Source organism: Manis pentadactyla, chromosome 18, assembly GCF_030020395.1.
Source record: "Manis pentadactyla isolate mManPen7 chromosome 18, mManPen7.hap1, whole genome shotgun sequence".
NCBI lineage: Eukaryota > Metazoa > Chordata > Mammalia > Pholidota > Manidae > Manis > Manis pentadactyla.
This window is the reverse complement of record NC_080036.1, coordinates 31850084-31870692: the sequence shown is the minus strand read 5'-3', so window position 1 is coordinate 31870692 and position 20609 is coordinate 31850084. Positions and strand designations below refer to the sequence as shown.

Here is a 20609-nt window from a genome sequence, read left to right as displayed (position 1 = left end):
GGAGAAAAGGGAGGGCTGTACAACACAGAGAAGGCAAGTAGTGATTCTACAACATTTTGCTATGCTGATGGACAGTGACTGTAAAGGGGTTTACAGGGGAGACCTGGTATAGGGGAGAGCCTAGTAAACATAATATTCGTCATGTAAGTGTAGATTAGTGATACCAAAAACAAAGCAAAAAAAAAAAAGGGCACTTCCTGTGTGGTAACCTCCAACGAGTTCTACACAAGGGTATGAAGGGCATATAAAAGTGTAGGCAAAGGGTCTGTTTGTGTTTATACAGAGGATCAAAGCCTAATTGGGCTACCCCGAAAATGAACTAAGATACGATATGAAAAAGAACTTCCAACATCTGCACTCTCTGGAAGACTCATGCCAGAAGATGATCATCAAAAAACCCCAACAGACAAGGGGCGGAAGATGGCGGCGTGAGTAGAGCAGCGGAAATCTCCTCCCAAAACAACATATATCTATGAAAATATAACAAAGACAACCCTTCCTAGAATAAAGACCAAAGGACACAGGACAATATCCAGACCACATCCACACCTGAGAGAACCCAGCGCCTCGCGAAGGGGGTAAGATACAAGCCCCGGACCCGCGGGAGCCGAGCGCCCCTCCCCCCAGCTCCCGGCGGGAGAAGAGCAGGCAGAGGGGGAGGGAGACGGAGCCCAGGGCTGCCGAACACCCAGCCCCAGCCATCCGGGCCAGAGTGCAGGGCCCTGGATACTAGGAAAACAGGGCAGCAAGAACAGTGAGCAGGCACTGGAGGCTGGGCGACAGAGGACATAAGAAAAGCGCGCGACCATTTTTTTTTTTTTTGCTTTTTTGCTGCTTTGTTTTGGCGAGCGCTTTTTGGAAGTCTTAAAGGGACAGGGACCCCAATACTAGGGAAACAGGGCAGAAAGACCGGTGAGCAGAGGCCTGAGGCTGGCACTGGAGAATAAAGAAAAACGAACGACGACCTTTTTTTTTTTAATTAAAAATTATTTTTTTTTTAATTAAAAAAATTTTTTTTCTTGTTTTTTTTTGTGGTCGTTGTTTTGTTTTGGCGGGTGCTTTTTGGAAGTCTTAAAGGGGCAGGGCGGGTCACTTAATCCAGAGGTAGGGAATCCGGGATCTCTGTGCACCCTAACCCCTGGGCTGCAGGGAGCAGGGAGGCCCCTTACGGAGATAAATAGCCTCCCAGCAGCTCCTGCTCCAACGCGACTCCACCATTTTGGAGTAGCTGCCCGAGCCAGGCCACGCCCACAGCAACAGCGGAGATTAACTCCATAGCAGCCGGGCAGGAAGCAGAAACCCTGTCTGCGCGCAGCTGCGCAGCACAAGCCACTAGAGGCCGCTGTTCTCCCAGGAGAGGAGGGCCACAAACCAACAAGAAAGGAAGTCCTTCCAGCCGTCACTGGTCCCAGTTCTGCAGACTATTCCTATCACCATGAAAAGGCAAAGCTACAGGCAGACAAAGATCACAGAGACAACACCAGAGAAGGAGACAGACCTAACCAGTCTTCCTGACAAAGAATTCAAAATAAGAATCATAAACATGCTGACAGAGATGCAGAGAAATACGCAAGAAAAATGGGATGAAGTCCGGAAAGAGATCACAGATGCCAGAAACGAGATCGCAGAAATGAAACAAACTCTGGAAGGGTTTATAAGCAGAATGGATAGAATGCAAGAGGCCATTGATGGAATTGAAATCAGAGAACAGGAACGCATAGAAGCTGACATAGAGAGAGACAAAAGGATCTCCAGGAATGAAACAATATTAAGAGAACTGTGTGACCAATCCAAAAGGAACAATATCCGTATTATAGGGGTCCCAGAAGAAGAAGAGAGAGGCAAAGAGATGGAAAGTATCTTAGAAGAAATAATTGCTGAAAACTTCCCCACACTGGGGGAGGAAGTAATCAAACAGACCACGGAAATACACAGAACCCCCAACAGAAAGGATCCAAGAAGGGCAACACCAAGACACATAATAATTAAAATGGCAAAGATCAAGGACAAGGAAAGAGTGTGAAAGGCAGCTAGAGAGAAAAAGGTCACCTATAAAGGGAAACCCATCAGGCTAACGTCAGATTTCTCAACAGAAACCCTACAGGCCAGAAGAGAATGGCATGATATATTTAATACAATGAAACAGAAGGGCCTTGAACCAAGGATACTGTATCCAGCACGACTATCATTCAAATATGACGGTGGGATTAAACAATTCCCAGACAAACAAAAGCTGAGGGAATTTGCTTTCCACAAACCACCTCTACAGAACATCTTACATGGACTGCTCTAGATGGGAGCACTCCTAGAAGGAGCACAGCACAAAACACCCAACATATGAAGAATCGAGGACGAGGAACAAGAAGGGAGAGAAGAAAAGAATCTCCAGACAGTGTATATAACAGCTCAATAAGCAAGCTAAGTTAGGCAGTAAGATACTAAAGAGGCTAACCTTGAACCTTTGGTAACCACAATTTAAAGCCTGCAATGGCAATAAGTACATATCTTTCAATAGTCACCCTAAATGTTAATGGGTTGAATGCACCAATCAAAAGACACAGAGTAACAGAATGGATAAAAAAGCAAGACCCATCTATATGCTGCTTACAAGAAACTCACCTCAAACCCAAAGACATGTACAGACTAAAAGTCAAGGGATGGAAAAACATATTTCAAGCAAACAACAGTGAGAAGAAAGCAGGGGTTGCAGTACTAATATCAGACAAAATAGACTTCAAAACAAAGAAAGTAACAAGAGATAAAGAAGGACACTACATAATGATAAAGGGCTCAGTCAAACAAGAGGATATAACCATTATAAATATATATGCACCCAACACAGGAGCACCAGCATATGTGAAACAAATACTAACAGAACTAAAGGGGGATATAGACTGCAATGCACTCATTCTAGGAGACTTCAACACACCACTCACCCCAAAGGATAGATCCACTGGGCAGAAAATAAGTAAGGACACGGAAGCACTGAACAACACAGTAGAGCAGATGGACCTAATAGACATCTATAGTACTCTACATCCAAAAGCAGCGGGATATACATTCTTCTCTAGTGCACATGGAACATTCTCCAGAATAGACCACATACTAGGCCACAAAAAGAGCCTCAGAAAATTCCAAAAGATTGAAATCCTACCAACCAACTTTTCAGACCACAAAGGCATAAAACTAGAAATAAACTGTACAAAGAAAGCAAAGAGGCTCACAAACACATGGAGGCTTAACAACACGCTCCTAAATAATCAATGGATCAATGACCAAATCAAAATGGAGATCCAGCAATATATGGAAACAAATGACAACAACAACACTAAGCCCCAACTTCTGTGGGACACAGCAAAAGCAGTCTTAAGAGGAAAGTATATAGCAATCCAAGCATATTTAAAAAAGGAAGAACAAGCCCAAATGAATGGTCTAATGTCACAATTATCGAAATTGGAAAAAGAAGAACAGATGAGGCCTAAGGTCAGCAGAAGGAGGGACATAATAAAGAACAGAGAAGAAATAAATAAAATTGAGAAGAATAAAACAATAGCAAAAATCAATGAAACCAAGAGCTGGTTCTTTGAGAAAATAAACAAAATAGATAAGCCTCTAGCCAGACTTATTAAGAGGAAAAGAGAGTCAACACAAATCAACAGTATCAGAAACGAGAAAGGAAAAATCACGACGGACCCCACGGAAATGCAAAGAATTATTGGAGAATACTATGAAAACCTATATGCTAACAAGCTGGGAAACCTAGGAGAAATGGACAACTTCCTAGAAAAATATAACCTTCCAAGATTGACCCAGGAAGAAACAGAAAATCTAAACAGACCAATTACCAGCAACGAAATTGAAGAGGTAATCAAAAAACTACCAAAGAACAAAACCCCCGGGCCAGATGGATTTACCTCGGAATTTTATCAGACATACAGGGAAGACATAATACCCATTCTCTTTAAAGTTTTCCAAAAAATAGAGGAGGAGGGGATACTCCCAAACTCATTCTATGAAGCTAACATCACCCTAATACCAAAACCAGGCAAAGACCCCACCAAAAAAGAAAACTACAGACCAATATCCCTGATGAACGTAGATGCAAAAATACTCAACAAAATATTAGCAAACCGAATTCAAAAATACATCAAAAGGATCATACACTATGACCAAGTGGGATTCATTCCAGGGATGCAAGGATGGTACAACATTCGAAAGTCCATCAACATCATCCACCACATCAACAAAAAGAAAGACAAAAACCACATGATCATCTCCATAGATGCTGAAAAAGCATTTGACAAAGTTCAACATCCATTCATGTTAAAAACTCTCAGCAAAATGGGAATAGAGGGCAAGTACCTCAACATAATAAAGGCCATCTATGATAAACCCACAGCCAACATTATATTGAACAGCGAGAAGCTGAAAGCATTTCCTCTGAGATCGGGAACTAGACAGGGATGCCCACTCTCTCCACTGTTATTTAACATAGTACTGGAGGTCCTAGCAACGGCAATCAGACAAAATAAAGAAATACAAGGAATCCAGATTGGTAAAGAAGAAGTTAAACTGTCACTATTTGCAGATGACATGATACTGTACATAAAAAACCCTAAAGACTCCACCCCAAAACTACTAGAACTGATATCGGAATACAGCAAAGTTGCAGGATACAAAATCAACACACAGAAATCTGTGGCTTTCCTATATACTAACAATGAACCAACAGAAAGAGAAATCAGGAAAACAACTCCATTCACAATTGCATCAAAAAAAATAAAATACCTAGGAATAAACCTAACCAAAGAAGTGAAAGACTTATACTCTGAAAACTACAAGTCACTCTTAAGAGAAATTAAAGGGGACACTAACAGATGGAAACTCATCCCATGCTCGTGGCTAGGAAGAATTAATATCGTCAAAATGGCCATCCTGCCCAAAGCAATATACAGATTTGATGCAATCCCTATGAAACTACCAGCAACATTCTTCAATGAACTGGAACAAATAATTCAAAAATTCATATGGAAACACCAAAGACCCCGAATAGCCAAAGCAATCCTGAGAAAGAAGAATAAAGTAGGGGGGATCTCACTCCCCAACTTCAAGCTCTACTATAAAGCCATAGTAATCAACACAATTTGGTACTGGCACAAGAGCAGAGCCACAGACCAATGGAACAGACTAGAGAATCCAGACATTAACCCAGACATATATGGTCAATTAATATTTGATAAAGGAGCCATGGACATACAATGGCGAAATGACAGTCTCTTCAACAGGTGGTGCTGGCAAAACTGGACAGCTACATGTAGGAGAATGAAACTGGACCATTGTCTAACCCCATATACAAAAGTAAACTCAAAATGGATCAAAGACCTGAATGTAAGTCATGAAACCATTAAACTCTTGGAAGAAAACATAGGCAAAAACTTCTTAGACATAAACATGAGTGACCTCTTCTTGAACATATCTCCCCGGGCAAGGAAAACAACAGCAAAAATGAGTAAGTGGGACTATATTAAGCTGAAAAGCTTCTGTACAGCAAAAGACACCATCAATAGAACAAGAAGGATCCCTACAGTATGGGAGAATATATTTGAAAATGACACATCCGATAAAGGCTTGACGTCCAGAATATATAAGGAGCTCTCACGCCTCAACAAACAAAAAACAAATAACCCAATTAAAAAATGGGCAGAGGAACTGAACAGACAGTTCTCCAAAAAAGAAATACAGATGGCCAACAGACACATGAAAAGATGCTCCACATCGCTAATTATCAGAGAAATGCAAATTAAAACTACAATGAGGTATCACCTCACACCAGTAAGGATGGCTGCCATCCAAAAGACAAACAACAACAAATGTTGGCGAGGCTGTGGAGAAAGGGGAACCCTCCTACACTGCTGGTGGGAATGTAAGTTAGTTCAACCATTGTGGAAAGCTGTATGGAGGTACATCAAAATGCTCAAAACAGACTTACCATTTGACCCAGGAATTGCACTCCTAGGAATTTACCCTAAGAATGCAGCAATCAAGTACGAGAAAGATCAGTGCACCCCTATGTTTATCGCAGCACTATTTACAATAGCCAAGAATTGGAAGCAACCTAAATGTCCATCGATAGATGAATGGATGAAGAAGATGTGGTACATATACACAATGGAATACTACTCAGTCATAAGAAAAGGGCAAATCCAACCATTTGCAGCAACATGGATGGAGCTGGAGGGTATTATGCTCAGTGAAACAAGCCAAGAGGAGAAAGAGAAATACCAAATGATTTCACTTATCTGTGGAATATAAGAACAAAGAAAAAACTGAAGGAACAAAACAGCAGCAGAATCACAGAACTCAAGAATGGACTAACAGGTACCAAAGGGAAAGGGACTGGGGAGGATGGGTGGGTAGGGAGGGATAAGGGGCGGGGAGAAGTAGAGGGGTATTAAGATTAACATGCATGGGGGGTAGGAGAAAAGGGAGGGCTGTACAACACAGAGAAGGCAAGTAGTGATTCTACAACATTTTGCTATGCTGATGGACAGTGACTGTAAAGGGGTTTATAGGGGAGACCTGGTATAGGGGAGAGCCTAGTAAACATAATATTCATCATGTAAGTGTAGATTAGTGATACTAAAAACAAAAAAAAAGGGCAGTTCTGGTGTGGTAACCTCCAATGAGTTCTACACAAGGGTATAAAGGGCATATAAAAGTGTAGGCAAAGGGTCTGTTTGCGTTTATACAGAAGATCAAAGCCTAATTGGGCTACCCTGAAAATGAACTAAGATACGATATGAAAGAGAACTTCCAACATCAGCACTCTCTGGAAGACTCATGCCAGAAGATGATCATCAAAAAACCCCAACAAAGATCCACGCACTGCTACAGCTGTAGATGCACTCATCCCACCAGCTCCTGGACTTGCCATGGGAATGAAGGAGATATCTAAGCTGGCCTGTGCATACAGTAAAACAACAAATTTGACTGGATCTATACTGTTGGAACTCAACCAAGAATTAGGAGAGGTGCAAATTGTAGTGCTCCAAAATCTTACAACTACAGACTATTTACTGTTAAAAGAACATAAGGGATGTGAACATTCCCCAGGAATGGGTTGTTTTAATTTGTCTGATTTTTCTCAGACTGTTCAAGTTCAGTTGGACAATATCCACCATATCATAGATAAGTTTTCACAAATGCCTAAGGTGCCTAACTGGTTTTCTTGGTTTCACTGGAGATGGCTGGTAATTACAGATATGCTTTGGTTATGTAACTGTACTCCTATTATGTTAATGTGTGTGCGCAATTTAAGTAGTAGCTTAAAACCTATACATGCTGAAGTTACTCTACAAGAAGATATGTCAAAGAAATAATCAATCTTCCCATGTTTTCTTCTGCCTGCTACTTCTATAGCTTTTCTTCTTCCTTCCTAATTACAACCCTTAAATAGAATTCGTGCCTCATATCAAATTTACCGAGTATCATAATTCTTCCAAGTGGTAAAGATACCTCAAGACAAATGCTGGGCATAGAAGCTACAGGGCATAAATATGCAAAGAAATAAAAAGCTAACCATTTCAAACAATAAGGCTTCTCTCTCACTTACCAACTTTACATTTCCCTGTATGGCCCTGGAAGATGACTGGTTAGCCAGAGACGGGTAAGATTCCTCAAGGGAGGAACAACCTAAGACAGGCACAGTCGCAGGGGGGTCATCAGGTGAGAAATTGGGGATCAACAGAGGTGAGGCTTAGAACCTCACCCCCCCATTCTGAGAGAAATCTTCTGCATACGTGGATGTTTTATTGCCCTTGTCTAGCTTGGATTAACACATAGTCTACAGGCACACACCTGATCATCTTTTGCTCTCTTACAACACTAATATGTTTTCTACCTTTGTCTTGTATCTACCTACCACTTCAGCATTTTATTAAAAATCATAATAATAAAGAGAGAAATGTGGTATCCACATATAAATCAAGTATAAAAACCAAATGCGTATTCATATTTGAACCGACTGTTTATAGTTCATAATGCATGAGCAAAACCAAAAGTTTCTGTGATGACTGCCCTTGTACTGTTCACTATGTAACTTATTCATTATGTAAGAATTTGTTCTCCATGTAAGAACTTGTTTGTTATGCCTCAGAAGATTGGAGACTGACGAAAATTAGGCTTGGGGTGGATTAATGATTGTGCATTGAGCATTGACTCCCCTATACAGAATTTTATTGTCGTTAACAACCATTTGATCAATAAATATGAGAGATGCCCTCACAAAAAAAAAAATAAGATGAAACTAAATTAAATTAAATTAAATTAAATTAAATTAAATTAAAAAAGGACAGACTTCCAATGGTAAAATAAATAAGTAACCGGGATGTAATGATGTAATGTATAGCATAAGGAATATAGTCAAGATATTGTAACAGCTTGGTAGGGTGATAGCTGGAACCTAGAATTATGTATATAAATGTTTTATCACTGTGTTGTACACTTGAAACTAATGTAATGTAATACTGTGCATCAACTACCCTTCAATAAAAAATAATTATCTAAAAAAAAAAAAGAAAAACTATGTCTCAATAAAATCCAACATACAATTTTACACAGTACCTCTATTCCTAATGGCTAAAAACCTAAGGAAATCAGGATGTGATTCAGTAGATGAATGCATTAGCAAACTGGGGTACATCCATTACATTTCATTAAGACTTGTACGATTTTCCCAGTGAGGCTGGTGCCTTGATCAATGGAGGTTACAGAATGTCTACCCCATGTGAGAAATGGTTTCTAACACTTTCTTTGTTAATGTGAGGGATCACCTTTGGGCCAGCAGAAGGCTTCATTCTTCCCTGTGGGGTTGGGACTCATCGCCCTCCCAGTACACCACATAGATGTGTTCACCAAACTTGAAGCTCTCCAAACTCCAAATTTTGAGACACAGGTATGACCTATTATTAACTCTGTTTTTATCCACTCCCCTTTCTCTGGCAAATGGAGGGGTGAGGCTGAAATTTCCCATCTTCTAGTTATGGCTTGGGCTTTCTGCCTGTCAGGCACCCGAGCAGAGCCCACCCAGAACCACCTACTTACAATAAAAGATGCTGCTATTACCCAGGAAATTCCCAGGGCTTTAGGAGCCCAGGGTCAGGAATGAGGCCCGGACCATCCTAACCCTTAACCTAACCCCTCTAAACCTAACCCTAACCTTAATTCCCCCTTATTGATGTGAGCTTGGACATTCATCAAGGGCCTTTATTATGTTGTGGTAAGTTCTTCCTATACGTATTTTTACTGTTCATTTTTATCATGTATAGATGTCAAACTTTGTGAAATGCTGTTCCTGCATCTATTGACATGATCTAGTGACTTTTATTATTCATTCTATTAATGTGGTGTATCACATTGACTGATCTGTGAATGTTACACAAGTCTTGCATACCAGGTGGAAATCTGGGAAACTCTCTATACTTTCCTCCAATTTTGCTGAGGACTTAAACTGCTGTAAAAGGCAGTTTTCAATTCGAATAACTACTTACTGACATTAAGACCATCACAGAAATCAACTTTGTTGGTATAAACAACTTTGTTAGAAAGTTTGACTAGTTAAAAGGATAAACAAATGCAAAACCCTTTGACCAGTAAACACAAGATACACATGATTTTCAAATACCATAGAAGATGTTTTCAGTAGGCAAATATCAGGCCTAAAAAAGATCATCAACTTCATCCAAGCAGAAACCTCAGGGGTTATATGTTCTTGCACTCTGCGATGACAAGCTCAGCTATCACTTCAAAGTGTGAGCAACAAGTAACATTTAGCAACATACACATTTCACTTAATGTCATTTAAAATCTCCATTGTCTTAAATATAAACATCAAAATGAAGTTACTTTACACAGACAGTGAAGTGCCAAGGAGAATCATGATTAGAGTTAAAGGACCGTCTATCAGAAAAGTGTAGAACAGTGTAACTAATTCTACCAATACTAACTTAATGCTATGGAAAAATACTGATTCTGGCCATCGACAGGTAGTATTCACTAAAGTAGAAAATTATAAATTCAAAAACTGATTCAAAATATGAAAATACTTTCAAATGCTAAGAAAATAATCACACAATGAATAATTATATGATAAACCAGAGAGGTATCCAAATCAAGAAACTCAGGATGTCTCATGAAACATTACTGTCTGTTATAGAATGTCTAGGTGAAATGCTTTACTCATGAGCACAATATGGATGTTTATGCTTTTAGAGGAAAATAATACATATTCCAAGAACTGTTTCAATTCATGCAATTAAAAAGCCTCAAAATTTATAAGAATTTTTTTAATTGTCAACAGAGCTGAAAGGAAAATATAAAAATTTCCCAGCACTAGAAATGATTCAAGAGAAAGATTCAATGGATAAATAAAAGTGAGAAGCCAGTGATCCATCAGTATACTGGCTTATCACAAAGCAGGATTGATTCCTTTGTCCCAGGTCAATGGGAAAATACAAATAAATGAACTGAAAGGTGAGATCTCCAAACACAAGAGAATGTCACTACAAAGGTGGAAAAGAGAAAAACAACGGGAGGGCGCAATCACTGGAGATGTGCCACGAATTCTTGAAAATGCTGACTCCTGCTAGCAGTGTGCTTTACTGGCCTCCAGAACCATGAAAATATGAGTGAAATATAATACTCTTCTTATCTATTCATTGTCTTTTACCATAGTTTTCCCATGCATCACAGTAACAGAGAAGTTTAATCTCATACCACCTGAATCAGTTACTGAATTTGGAAGGAAATGGTGAACACGTTCTCTGTGCATCAGGTACTCTGCCCAAAGTCAGTCAAGTCCCAGTCTCTCAGACGTTCTCCCTCCTAAAGCCTGAAATGCAGGAAATTTCAAAATGAATTATATTTTAGCAAACTAAACTTTTCTAATTCCCACAGGCCCACCTTATTAAGAGCCATCTTTCCATGTGGCTTTCTCTGCCACACCTAAAGTCCATTTGTCCTGAGGCCAGAGAGGCCAGCCTCTTGTTTCAGAAGCTATGCATCACCACGTCTGGCCCCTGAAACAGACTCTTCCCCTCTGTAAAAGCAGAGATTGATAGATCTCTACTTACAGTGACATGGAGAAAAGGAGCCTAGAGGAGGAGAGATGTGGAGGGAACTTAGCACTAGACACTCCTACAGAGTGATGCGATCTATAGACATAGGAAGGAGGTTGCAGATATAGGTAGAAAGGCAGATATAATGTGCCTATATATACATTGAATTAGCAAACATAAGACTTATTTTATTACTTGTAGGCTCTGGTCACATACATGTGGCAAACATAGGCAGAAATCTAGTGGGTCCAGAAACTCTCCTTCATGAGTACTAGGGAAGTAACTTCAAGCAGAAGGAAGGAATCAAGGAAAAGAACTACTGAAATCCACCCTATTGTTCAAAATGGGTTTTTCTCCCCACATGATTTTCAGATGCATCTGAGTCCCTTTTATGAGATGTGCATTTGCAAGACACAGAGAAAGAGACACAAGGAGACACAGACAGAGATATGCAGAGTGAGAATTTATAGCCAACACAATCTATTCAGCACTAGTAGTTGACATGCTCACTTCCCTTGTGGGTGGAATTTTTACAGACTGCAGATAGACCCAATAAATGGGGTTCCAATCCCCTCCCCCATGGAGATCCAAAGGTTGCCACCCCAGAGAATATCAGGGCTGGGCTTTGGGACATCAACGGACGGCCTGTGGGAAACACATGTGGGTGCTCTCAGGAGGCCCTGGCTGCTGTAGAAATCAGAGGCACGGCTCTCAGAAACAATCTGCCTAAGGAGGTGTTGGATTTTTAATTATCCCAACTAACGTGAACTTTTACCTACTCACATGGAGATCCCAGATTCATAGGACTTTGCAGTTTCAAACCAGATTTCTTCTACAGATTTCTGGCCCATGTCAAACATTTGCTGTAAGTGCTTCCACCCGGTTTTTGCAGTAACCATGAGATATTCTTCATTCTCTGGGTGTAGTTGGCAAGAGTATGAGGCTATGACAAGTGACTGACAAAAGCGACTGCATACAAGTAAAAACAAAGCACCCCTCTCTACAGGTGTCAATGGGATTACACTTTCAAACCCTGCAAGGACATGACCTCCTACATGCATAGGATTCTCGCTTTCAATCATCATGTACATGATGGCGATCGCCACTTCAAACACATAGTAGCCATAGCTCATGTCGTCAAAGTCTAAAATCCCAGACACTTGATGTATAGCATCTCCAAATGCTGACTTGCTGGACTCCATTAAAATGTTATGGTCATTAAGATCTCCATGATTGATACCTGAAAAGAGAAAAATCCAGCCATGTGAAAAATTATTTAATACCCCAGCTCATTCTCTTCCCTTCTCTCTTTCCCAGGCACGGCCACTCACTCAATTTGATGAGCAGCCAGAGATAGAGCCAAACCTTATTTTTCTTGAAATAAAAAAAATTATCCTGAAAAGGGTAAAAGCAGTTTATTTCAGTGGTTGTTTTTGTTTCTGCTTCTCAACAATACAAGACCAGTAAATGGATGCTGCAGTTGTTGCAAACCCCAGATTTCGACCACCAGCCAAACAAAGGGAAAAGGAGAACTGCCCCAAACCAGGAACATTGAAAAAGAACAGGCATGTGTTCATATTATTATAAGAAGCAGAGCCCTAGGACGGACCAGATGCATCTTCAGTGTAAGATTTCAAAAAATAAAATCTGATGACAAAATAATTCTGAATTTCCTCAGTCTTTTGATTATGGAAATAGATGGTGATATCTTAAGTCAGCACTACTTGAAGTAAGGGTCTGTGACCAGTGTTCACCACAGACTCACTAGACTGTAAGATTAAAACAGAAATTAAGCATGTTTAGAAAATGTTATAGTACTTTATCACCTAAGAGTGTGATCACTGGCTTTAATTCATTAGCAGAGCATTACCCAGTCAGAGTGTTGTCAAACTCACATGGTAAGTCACCTGTGGTGCAAGCCAGCAAGACAGTAAGACCATGTAGCAGGCTGCAGTGGGTCAGGGAAAAGAAATCCCAACTTGTCTTTCACCATGGAAGGTTTGAGAAACACTGATTTAAACTTTTAAGGATTGGGGGGAGATGGGAACGTCCATAAGTGCTGAAGCAGTGGGTCATGTACTTTATAATAAACTTGCAATATAAAGTCCATAATATTATTTTCTAAATTTAATGCTGATCTCTTCTATAAGATTTAAGACTGTTTAAATCATGCTAAAGTAAAGTGGTTCAGTGGGTGCATGATGAAACAAAAAACATTACTATAAACTACAGATTCTCAACTAAATGTTTCTGAAAGTTGGAAGCATCATACAACTGATGCCATAGTTTCACTGTCAATGCTTTTTCTTCCTCAGAGGTCTATAAAGTAATGGCACCCCTTAAGCAATCAAGTGGTGCTTAGAATCTATTAAATATGTCACTTCATGAATATGATCTGTATATAGGGATACCTCTCCTCCTTTCTCACTTCATTGCTTCTATTCATATGTTCAATGGCCTATAAAGAAATGACACAGCTAATTAATGCCTGGCATAAAATGACAAAAGTTGTTCAATTTGAGAATTAAAGAAAGAAATGAAGGACTTCTCACAAAGACGGCAGAGTGAATTCATTCTTTGATAACCTCCATGCTCAATATACACAGCAGTGATAATAATAAAAAGATATAACAAAGATACAAACAGCCTCAAAAACAAGACAGATCCATACACTGAAGAACAGAGTATAAGTGCCAAGCAGGGAGCAGCACTTAAGCCACAGGTCTGCCTACTGTGCTGTAGGTCAGCAAAGTGCTTTGCCCCTGGGAGAACCAGAATACAGGAAGTGCAAAAATGCCAGTTGGTTAAAAGGCTCACTGCATGAAACTGGGGGCAGTGATAAGGTCCCCCACCCCATAAAAGGATGATAAATTCTTCTATCAATTCAAGGACACAGAAGGACAAAAACATAGCCTTGAAACCAAATGCCAAACCAGGCTGCTGTATGAATATATTCGAATCATTCCAGTTGTTGAAATCTTTGGTTCAGTTTCCAGTCAGTTTCCTCTGACTCTTGCTCATGGTATCTTATTTCCTGGTGTGCTGATACATAGTATGTTCTCTGGCCACAAGGTAAGTACTCTGGAACAATAATCAAGAAGAACTTCTAAAACTGAGAAATACAATGAATGAAATTAAGAATGCAGTGAATGGGTTTAACAGATAAACATAGCTAAAAAGAGAATCAATAAACTAGAGGATAGATTAGAAAATTATCCAACATATAGCATGGGCAGAGAAAAAGATTTTAAAAACACACAGACAGATGAGAAGATAAGAGGCATGGTGGACTCAGCAAGAAGGCCTAACACCAGTTTAATCGGAGTTCCAAAAAAGAGAAGACAGAGAGAATGGAGCTAAAGAAAGAATTTTCTGTAACTGATGAAAGACAATAGCCACACACAGGTTTGAGAAATCCAGGCAAATTAAGGGGAAAAAAATCATTTATGAAAAACAAAACATCTTAAAAGCAACCTAATAGGAAAAAGACTGCCCTCAAAGGAGAAACAGACTGATGGCAGCTAGAGGACAGTAGAATTCTGAAATTCTAAAAGCCTCAAACTTAAAATCCTACAGGCTGTGAAAAATATCTTTCAAGAATGAAGATAAAATAAAAACATTTTCAGACAAATAAAATCATAGCATTCATCATTAGAAAATGGCATCAAAGAAAATTTTAAAGAATGTATTTCAGGCATGATGAAAATGATTCCAGACAGAATTTTTGGTGTGCTGAAAGATAGGAAGCCAATACATGAGTAAATCTAAACAAATTAATATAAAACAGAAATAATGTTTTGGGGGATATAAAAATATAGAATTAAAGTTTACTAAAACAAAAGCATATGAGTCAGGGAAAAATATAAATTTAAGTATTTTAAGGTTCTTTTATCATCTTGAATAATATTAGGCTCTGATAGTTAAAATTGCATATTAGAATTTCTCAGATAATCACTCAAAGAACAGAAAGAGCGTATATACTTTCCAAACTTCTGTAGAGAAAAAAAATAGAATGACAAAAAAAGTTAACTGAAAAATAGTTAGCTTGAAAGAAGGGGGGGCAAAGAGAAGAAAAAAATTGAAACTGAAAAAAATTCAGGAATAAAAAAATCAATGGGATAGGTATATAACATCAAGTGGAGTAGACATTAAAGCAAAAAACATCCAGGCAAAAAAAAAGATAAAGAGGGATACTTTATAATGACAAAAGGCTCAATTTGCTAGTAATACAACAATTCTAATTTTATATGCATGTTGTCTCAAAAAACAAAACAAAACTTGACAGAAACAAAAGTGAAAAATAGATAGTCCAGGAACATAGTGGGAGGAGATTTAAGAGAGCTTTTTGAGTAATTTTTAGAATTAGCATCCAAAAAAAATGTCAATGACATATAAAACCTAAACAGGGTAACAAACTTGACCTATTAATATATACATATAACTCTGCAGCCTACAACTACAGAATAAGCTAGATTTTTAAGCATATATGAACCAATTTAAAATTTTACCAGATGCTGCAGAGGATCTGAAGAGACACTTCTACAAAGAAGAAATTCAGATAGCCAATAGGTATATGAAAAGATGCTCCACATGGATAATTATCAGGGAAATGTAAATTAAAACCACAATAAGATATCACCTCACATCAGTTAGGATGGCCAACATCAAAAAGAATAGGAAAAACAAATGTTGGCGAGGATGCAGAGAAAGGGAAACCCTCCTACACTGCTGGTGGGAATGTAAATTAATTCAACCATTGTGGAAAGCAATATGGAGGTTCCTCAGAAAACTAAAAATAGAAATACCATTTGACCTGGGAATTCTGCTCCTAGGAATTAACCAAAAGAAAACAAGATCCCAGATTCAAAAAGACATATGCACCCCTGTATTTATCACAGCACTATTTACAATAGCCAAGATATGGAAACAACCTAAGTGTCCATCATAGATGAATGGATAAAGAAGATGTGGCACATATACACAATGGAATATTATTCAGCCATAAGAAGAAAACAAATCCTACCATTTGCAACAACATGGATGGAGCTAGAAGGTATTATGCTCAGTGAAATAAGCCAGGTGGAGAAAGACAAGTACCAAGTGATTTCCCACATTTGTGGAGTATAACAACAAAGCAAAATTGAAGGAATTAAACAGCAGCAGACTCACAGACTCCAAGAAGGGACTAGTGGTTACCTAAGGGGAGGGGTGGGGGAGGGTGGGTGGGGAGGAAGGGAGAAGGGGATTGAGGTTTGTCATGACTGGTGCCCATGGTGCGTGGGGGGGTCACGGGGAAGACAGAGTAGCACAGAGAAGACAAGTATGACTCTGTGGCATCTTACTACACTGATGGACAGTGACTACAATAGGGTGTGGGAGGTACTTGATGATATGGGTGACTGTAGTAATCACAATGTTTTTCATGTGAAACCTTTATAAGAATGAATATCAATGATGTCTTAATAAAAAAATTGAAGAATGGAAAAAAAATTTCTACCAGATGCTGCATTAAAAGTAAATCTTAAGAAATTTCAAAGTACTGAAGTTATAAAGATCTGACTGCCCTATAAGGTAGCCACGTTACCATTTAAAACTATTAAGATTAAATAAAATAGAAAATCCAGTTCCTTAGATGCACTAGTCAGATTTCAAGTGCTCAGTAGCCACATAGAAGCTAATGTATTGGGCAGTACAGACATAGAACATTTCCGTCATTGAAGAAAACACCACTGACATAACATATATTCTCTGCCCATAATGCAAGTACAATAGGAATCAATCATAAAAGTGATTAAACATTTCACCATATGTATCTTGTATAGATCTCTATAAATGGAGAGATAAACCAATGTTCATGGATTAGATTATTCAAACTTATAATATAAACAAACATAAATATACTATAATTAATATCCATTTTCACCAAATTTAGATATACACAAATTCAATCCAAATGCAGCCAAATCTCAACAATTTTTTTAAACATGCCATACTGATTCCAAAGTTGATATGGAAAAGTAAAGGACCAAAAACAGTCAAGACTTTCTTATAGAAGAGCACAAAGGTGGGAGGACATGTCTTCCAGATATGAGGACTGAAAGAGTTAGAGAGATTAAGATAGTGTGGTAAAATTTAGGGATACTCACAAATATTCCAATTGTCTTTTTCCATGAACATGCTGTGTTACACTTCTCTGTTCCTCAGAAAGTTGTGTGTGACTTATTTTGTCACTGACATATGAAGAGGAGTGACATCACTTCAGGGCTGAGTTTTAAGAGCTAGTGTACAATTTATTATATTCTTTCTCCAAAGCATAGCAATACTCCAGTTGGTGAAAGTTCCATCCATCTAATCCCAAAGCAAGGCTACATAGAACAGAACCCTGGAAAATCCATGATAATCACACAGCTTGACATGGGAAGTGAGCCTTTATTTCAGTCCACAAGACTTTGGGGGTTATTTGTTACTGCAGCATAATCTAGCCCAGCTGATACACAGGTATGGATACAGAGATAGACAAATAGACCAGCAGAACAACAGAGTCCAAAAGCATCACATTATTCACAATAATGGGGGCACTTCAGAACAAAGGGAGAAAGCCTGTCTTTTTGATAAGCGGGAAGATTTATCAGCCATATGAAAAATTCACACCAAATATATAAATAAATTTTAAATGGATTATAGATCTATTATGAAAGACAAAAATTATAAAACTTTAGAAAGATACTATAGGGGAATATCTTCATGACCACAAGGTATGGAAAATATTCTACACAAGGCACAAAACAACAACCACACAGCAAATGGTTGATATATTTGATACCAATAAATTAAGGATTGTTCACCAAAACACATCACAGAGTGAAAAGAGAAGCCACAGAATGGGACAAAATGTCTATAACACATATAACCGACAAAGGACTTGTATTAAGAAAGTATTTTCAACTTCTAAAATCAATGAGAAAAAAATCCCCAAAGAAAAGCTGACACTTAGTGAAAGAATTTAATCCAACAGCTAATAAATAGGGAAATGTATATTAAAACGACAGTGAGAAACCATTACTCACACATAAGATTGGCAAAAATGTAAAAGTCTGATAGCACCAAGGGTGTAGAGCAATGAAAACAATATTCTTCTAGCAGTAGTATAATGTCACACAGCTACCTTGGAAACCTATTTGGCATGACTCAGTAATGTTGAATATAGAGACGTCCTATGACTGAGCAGTCCTAACCCAGAACTCATGAAGTCATACACACAAAGAACACATGAACATATATACCAAGGGACAAGAATATTCATAGCAGCACTGTTCTACATAGATCAAAATGGGAAACACCTCAAATACCTTGTAAGAGTAGAATAACTAAAGTGTAGTATATTTATGAATAGAACACTCTAGTGATAAAAGTTAACAAACTAGAACCACATGCAACACATGGAGAATCTTACAAAAGTAATATTAAGTATAGAAAAAAGGTGGTAGCAGCCCACAATGTGTATATGTACTATAGGGAGACAGATGGGAGCAGGAACGAGATAGGAGGCTACTGCAATAATCCTGGTGAGAACCGGTGGCAGGCAGCTGGACTTAGTGGTAGTATCACAGATGGGGAGAGTGGAGAGATGTAGGGTGTCTTCTGAAGTTAGAATCTACATAGAGTTTGGGTATTAGGTGTGAGAGAAAGAACAAAACCAAAGCTGATGACTCCTAGGTTTTTTACCAAATCAACTAGATGAATGGTGGATACCATTTAAATGAAAACAACTGGGCTAGGGGAAGGGGGGCAGACATAGGTTTGAAGAGGAAAAAGAAATAAATATGCTTTTATGTCACCACCTTATATTTGTTCACACTAAGTACTATGGGCTCAACTGTGCTATGTTCCCCAAAACGCATGCCTTGAAGCCCTACCTCCCAGTGTGCTGGTGTTTGGAGCTGGGTCTTTGGGAGATGATCAGGTTCAGACAAGGGCACGAGGGTGGGGCCCTCGTGACGGTATCAGTGTCCTTAGAACAAGAGACACCAGAGAGCTTGCTCGCTCTGTCTGCCTCACGTAAGGACAGGGAGGGTGGCCGTCTGTGAGCCAGGAAGAGAATTATCAGAACCTGACCATGCTGGCGCCCTGAGCTTGGACTCTACACTCCCAGAACTGGGGGAAAATTATTTTCTGTTGTTCAAGCCACCCAGTCTGTGCTATTTTGTTATGGCAGCCCGAGCCGACTAAGACAGGGACACGCACTGTCCATGACAGGCCTTCTAAAACTGCGCCTCAGTTCCTTTTCTTTGACCAAACTCCATGCTAGTTACACCCTAGAAAACTGTTGTCGCTGTACATAAGGAGACAGGCACTAGGATTCCCGTGGAGCATAGTATGTATATAGCAGAATCTGGGAGCCAACCTAAAATTCCATTAAGAAAATGGACCAACAAAATTATAGTATGTTCAGATAAATTATGGCATATACATAGTATAGAACACTTTCAGCATTTGGAACTAATGAACTAAATGAACTGGAACTATATATATGTAATGGATCAACCTGAAAAACATAATGAATAAAAAATGGCAAGTTGTAGAATATTACAGAGTGTGATATTTATCTGAGGCTTGACAATATGTAAAATATTACTCTACATTTGTAGTAATAATATTAAAACATGCATGTAGAAGGGAGTGTGGAATCATGTGAAGTGTAGAGTTGGTTTCAAATATAGCAATTTTAGGGAAGGTAAAAGTATTATTCTCTAAAAAGCAACAGGAGCAAATAAGGCAAAATTTTAAGATTTTCTAAAGCTCAGTGAACCTCCATACTTTTCTGACAGTTCAAGGTTTGACAATTTATGTATCAATAAAAATACTTTCTTGAGTGGGGGAATACTCACATTCTCGAAAATGACTGAATTTGGTCATTACTTCATTCTTGAACAGCTGAAGGACCTGTTTGACAATCTCTTGATTTCGACTTGGGCCCAAGACATGCAGATATTTCTCCAGAAGAGGTACATTTTTCAGATTCCAGATGAAGTTCTCCCGATGGAGACTACTTAACTTTGGGTGATGGAATTTCTAAATCAAAAGTGAGAAACATAGGCTCGGCATTAGAGAAACTCCTGCTCGAGCAAAGCGAGGCCCAAGGGCAGGGGGTGCTGGGAACTGCCAGGCTGAGGGCCGTCGACCTGCTCCATGCATGTTGATCCACCAAATGCTAGTAACATCGTACCTGCACAGGATCTCAGTTTTGAGAGCACCCACTCGGTCCTGAAACAGCGAGGGGATAGGTAATACCAAGCAACAAAAGGAACTGGAGGCGGTTCTGAAGAACCCTGCTCTCTCCCACACAGCTTGCCTGTGTTTCTTGTGCCTCTCTGGCTTCTTCTACTACTTTCCTCCCTGTCCTCCAGCCACAATGGGTGCCCTGCTGTTCCAGGACATGCCAGGCACATTTACAGCTCACGGCCTTCACACTGCTCTTTCCTTCTCCCTGGACCC

At 39.1% G+C, this 20609-nt stretch overlaps 1 protein-coding gene across 3 annotated transcripts in view; it reads right to left on the bottom strand.

Moving 5' to 3' along the window:
* Positions 1-20609, bottom strand: part of HYKK (hydroxylysine kinase) — a 47516-nt gene that overhangs the window by 14615 nt on the left and 12292 nt on the right. For 2 of the 3 annotated variants that reach the window (XM_057494696.1, XM_057494698.1), the window contains exons 4-5: positions 20003-20186; positions 11563-12354 (exon numbers count right to left, since the gene is read on the bottom strand). In XM_057494696.1, the coding sequence (XP_057350679.1) occupies positions 11894-12354; positions 20003-20186 (645 nt within the window). In that variant the 3' untranslated portion in view covers positions 11563-11893. Of the gene's footprint in view, positions 1-11562; positions 12355-20002; positions 20187-20609 lie in introns of those variants that run through there. The other variant, XM_057494697.1, reaches the window with a different exon arrangement.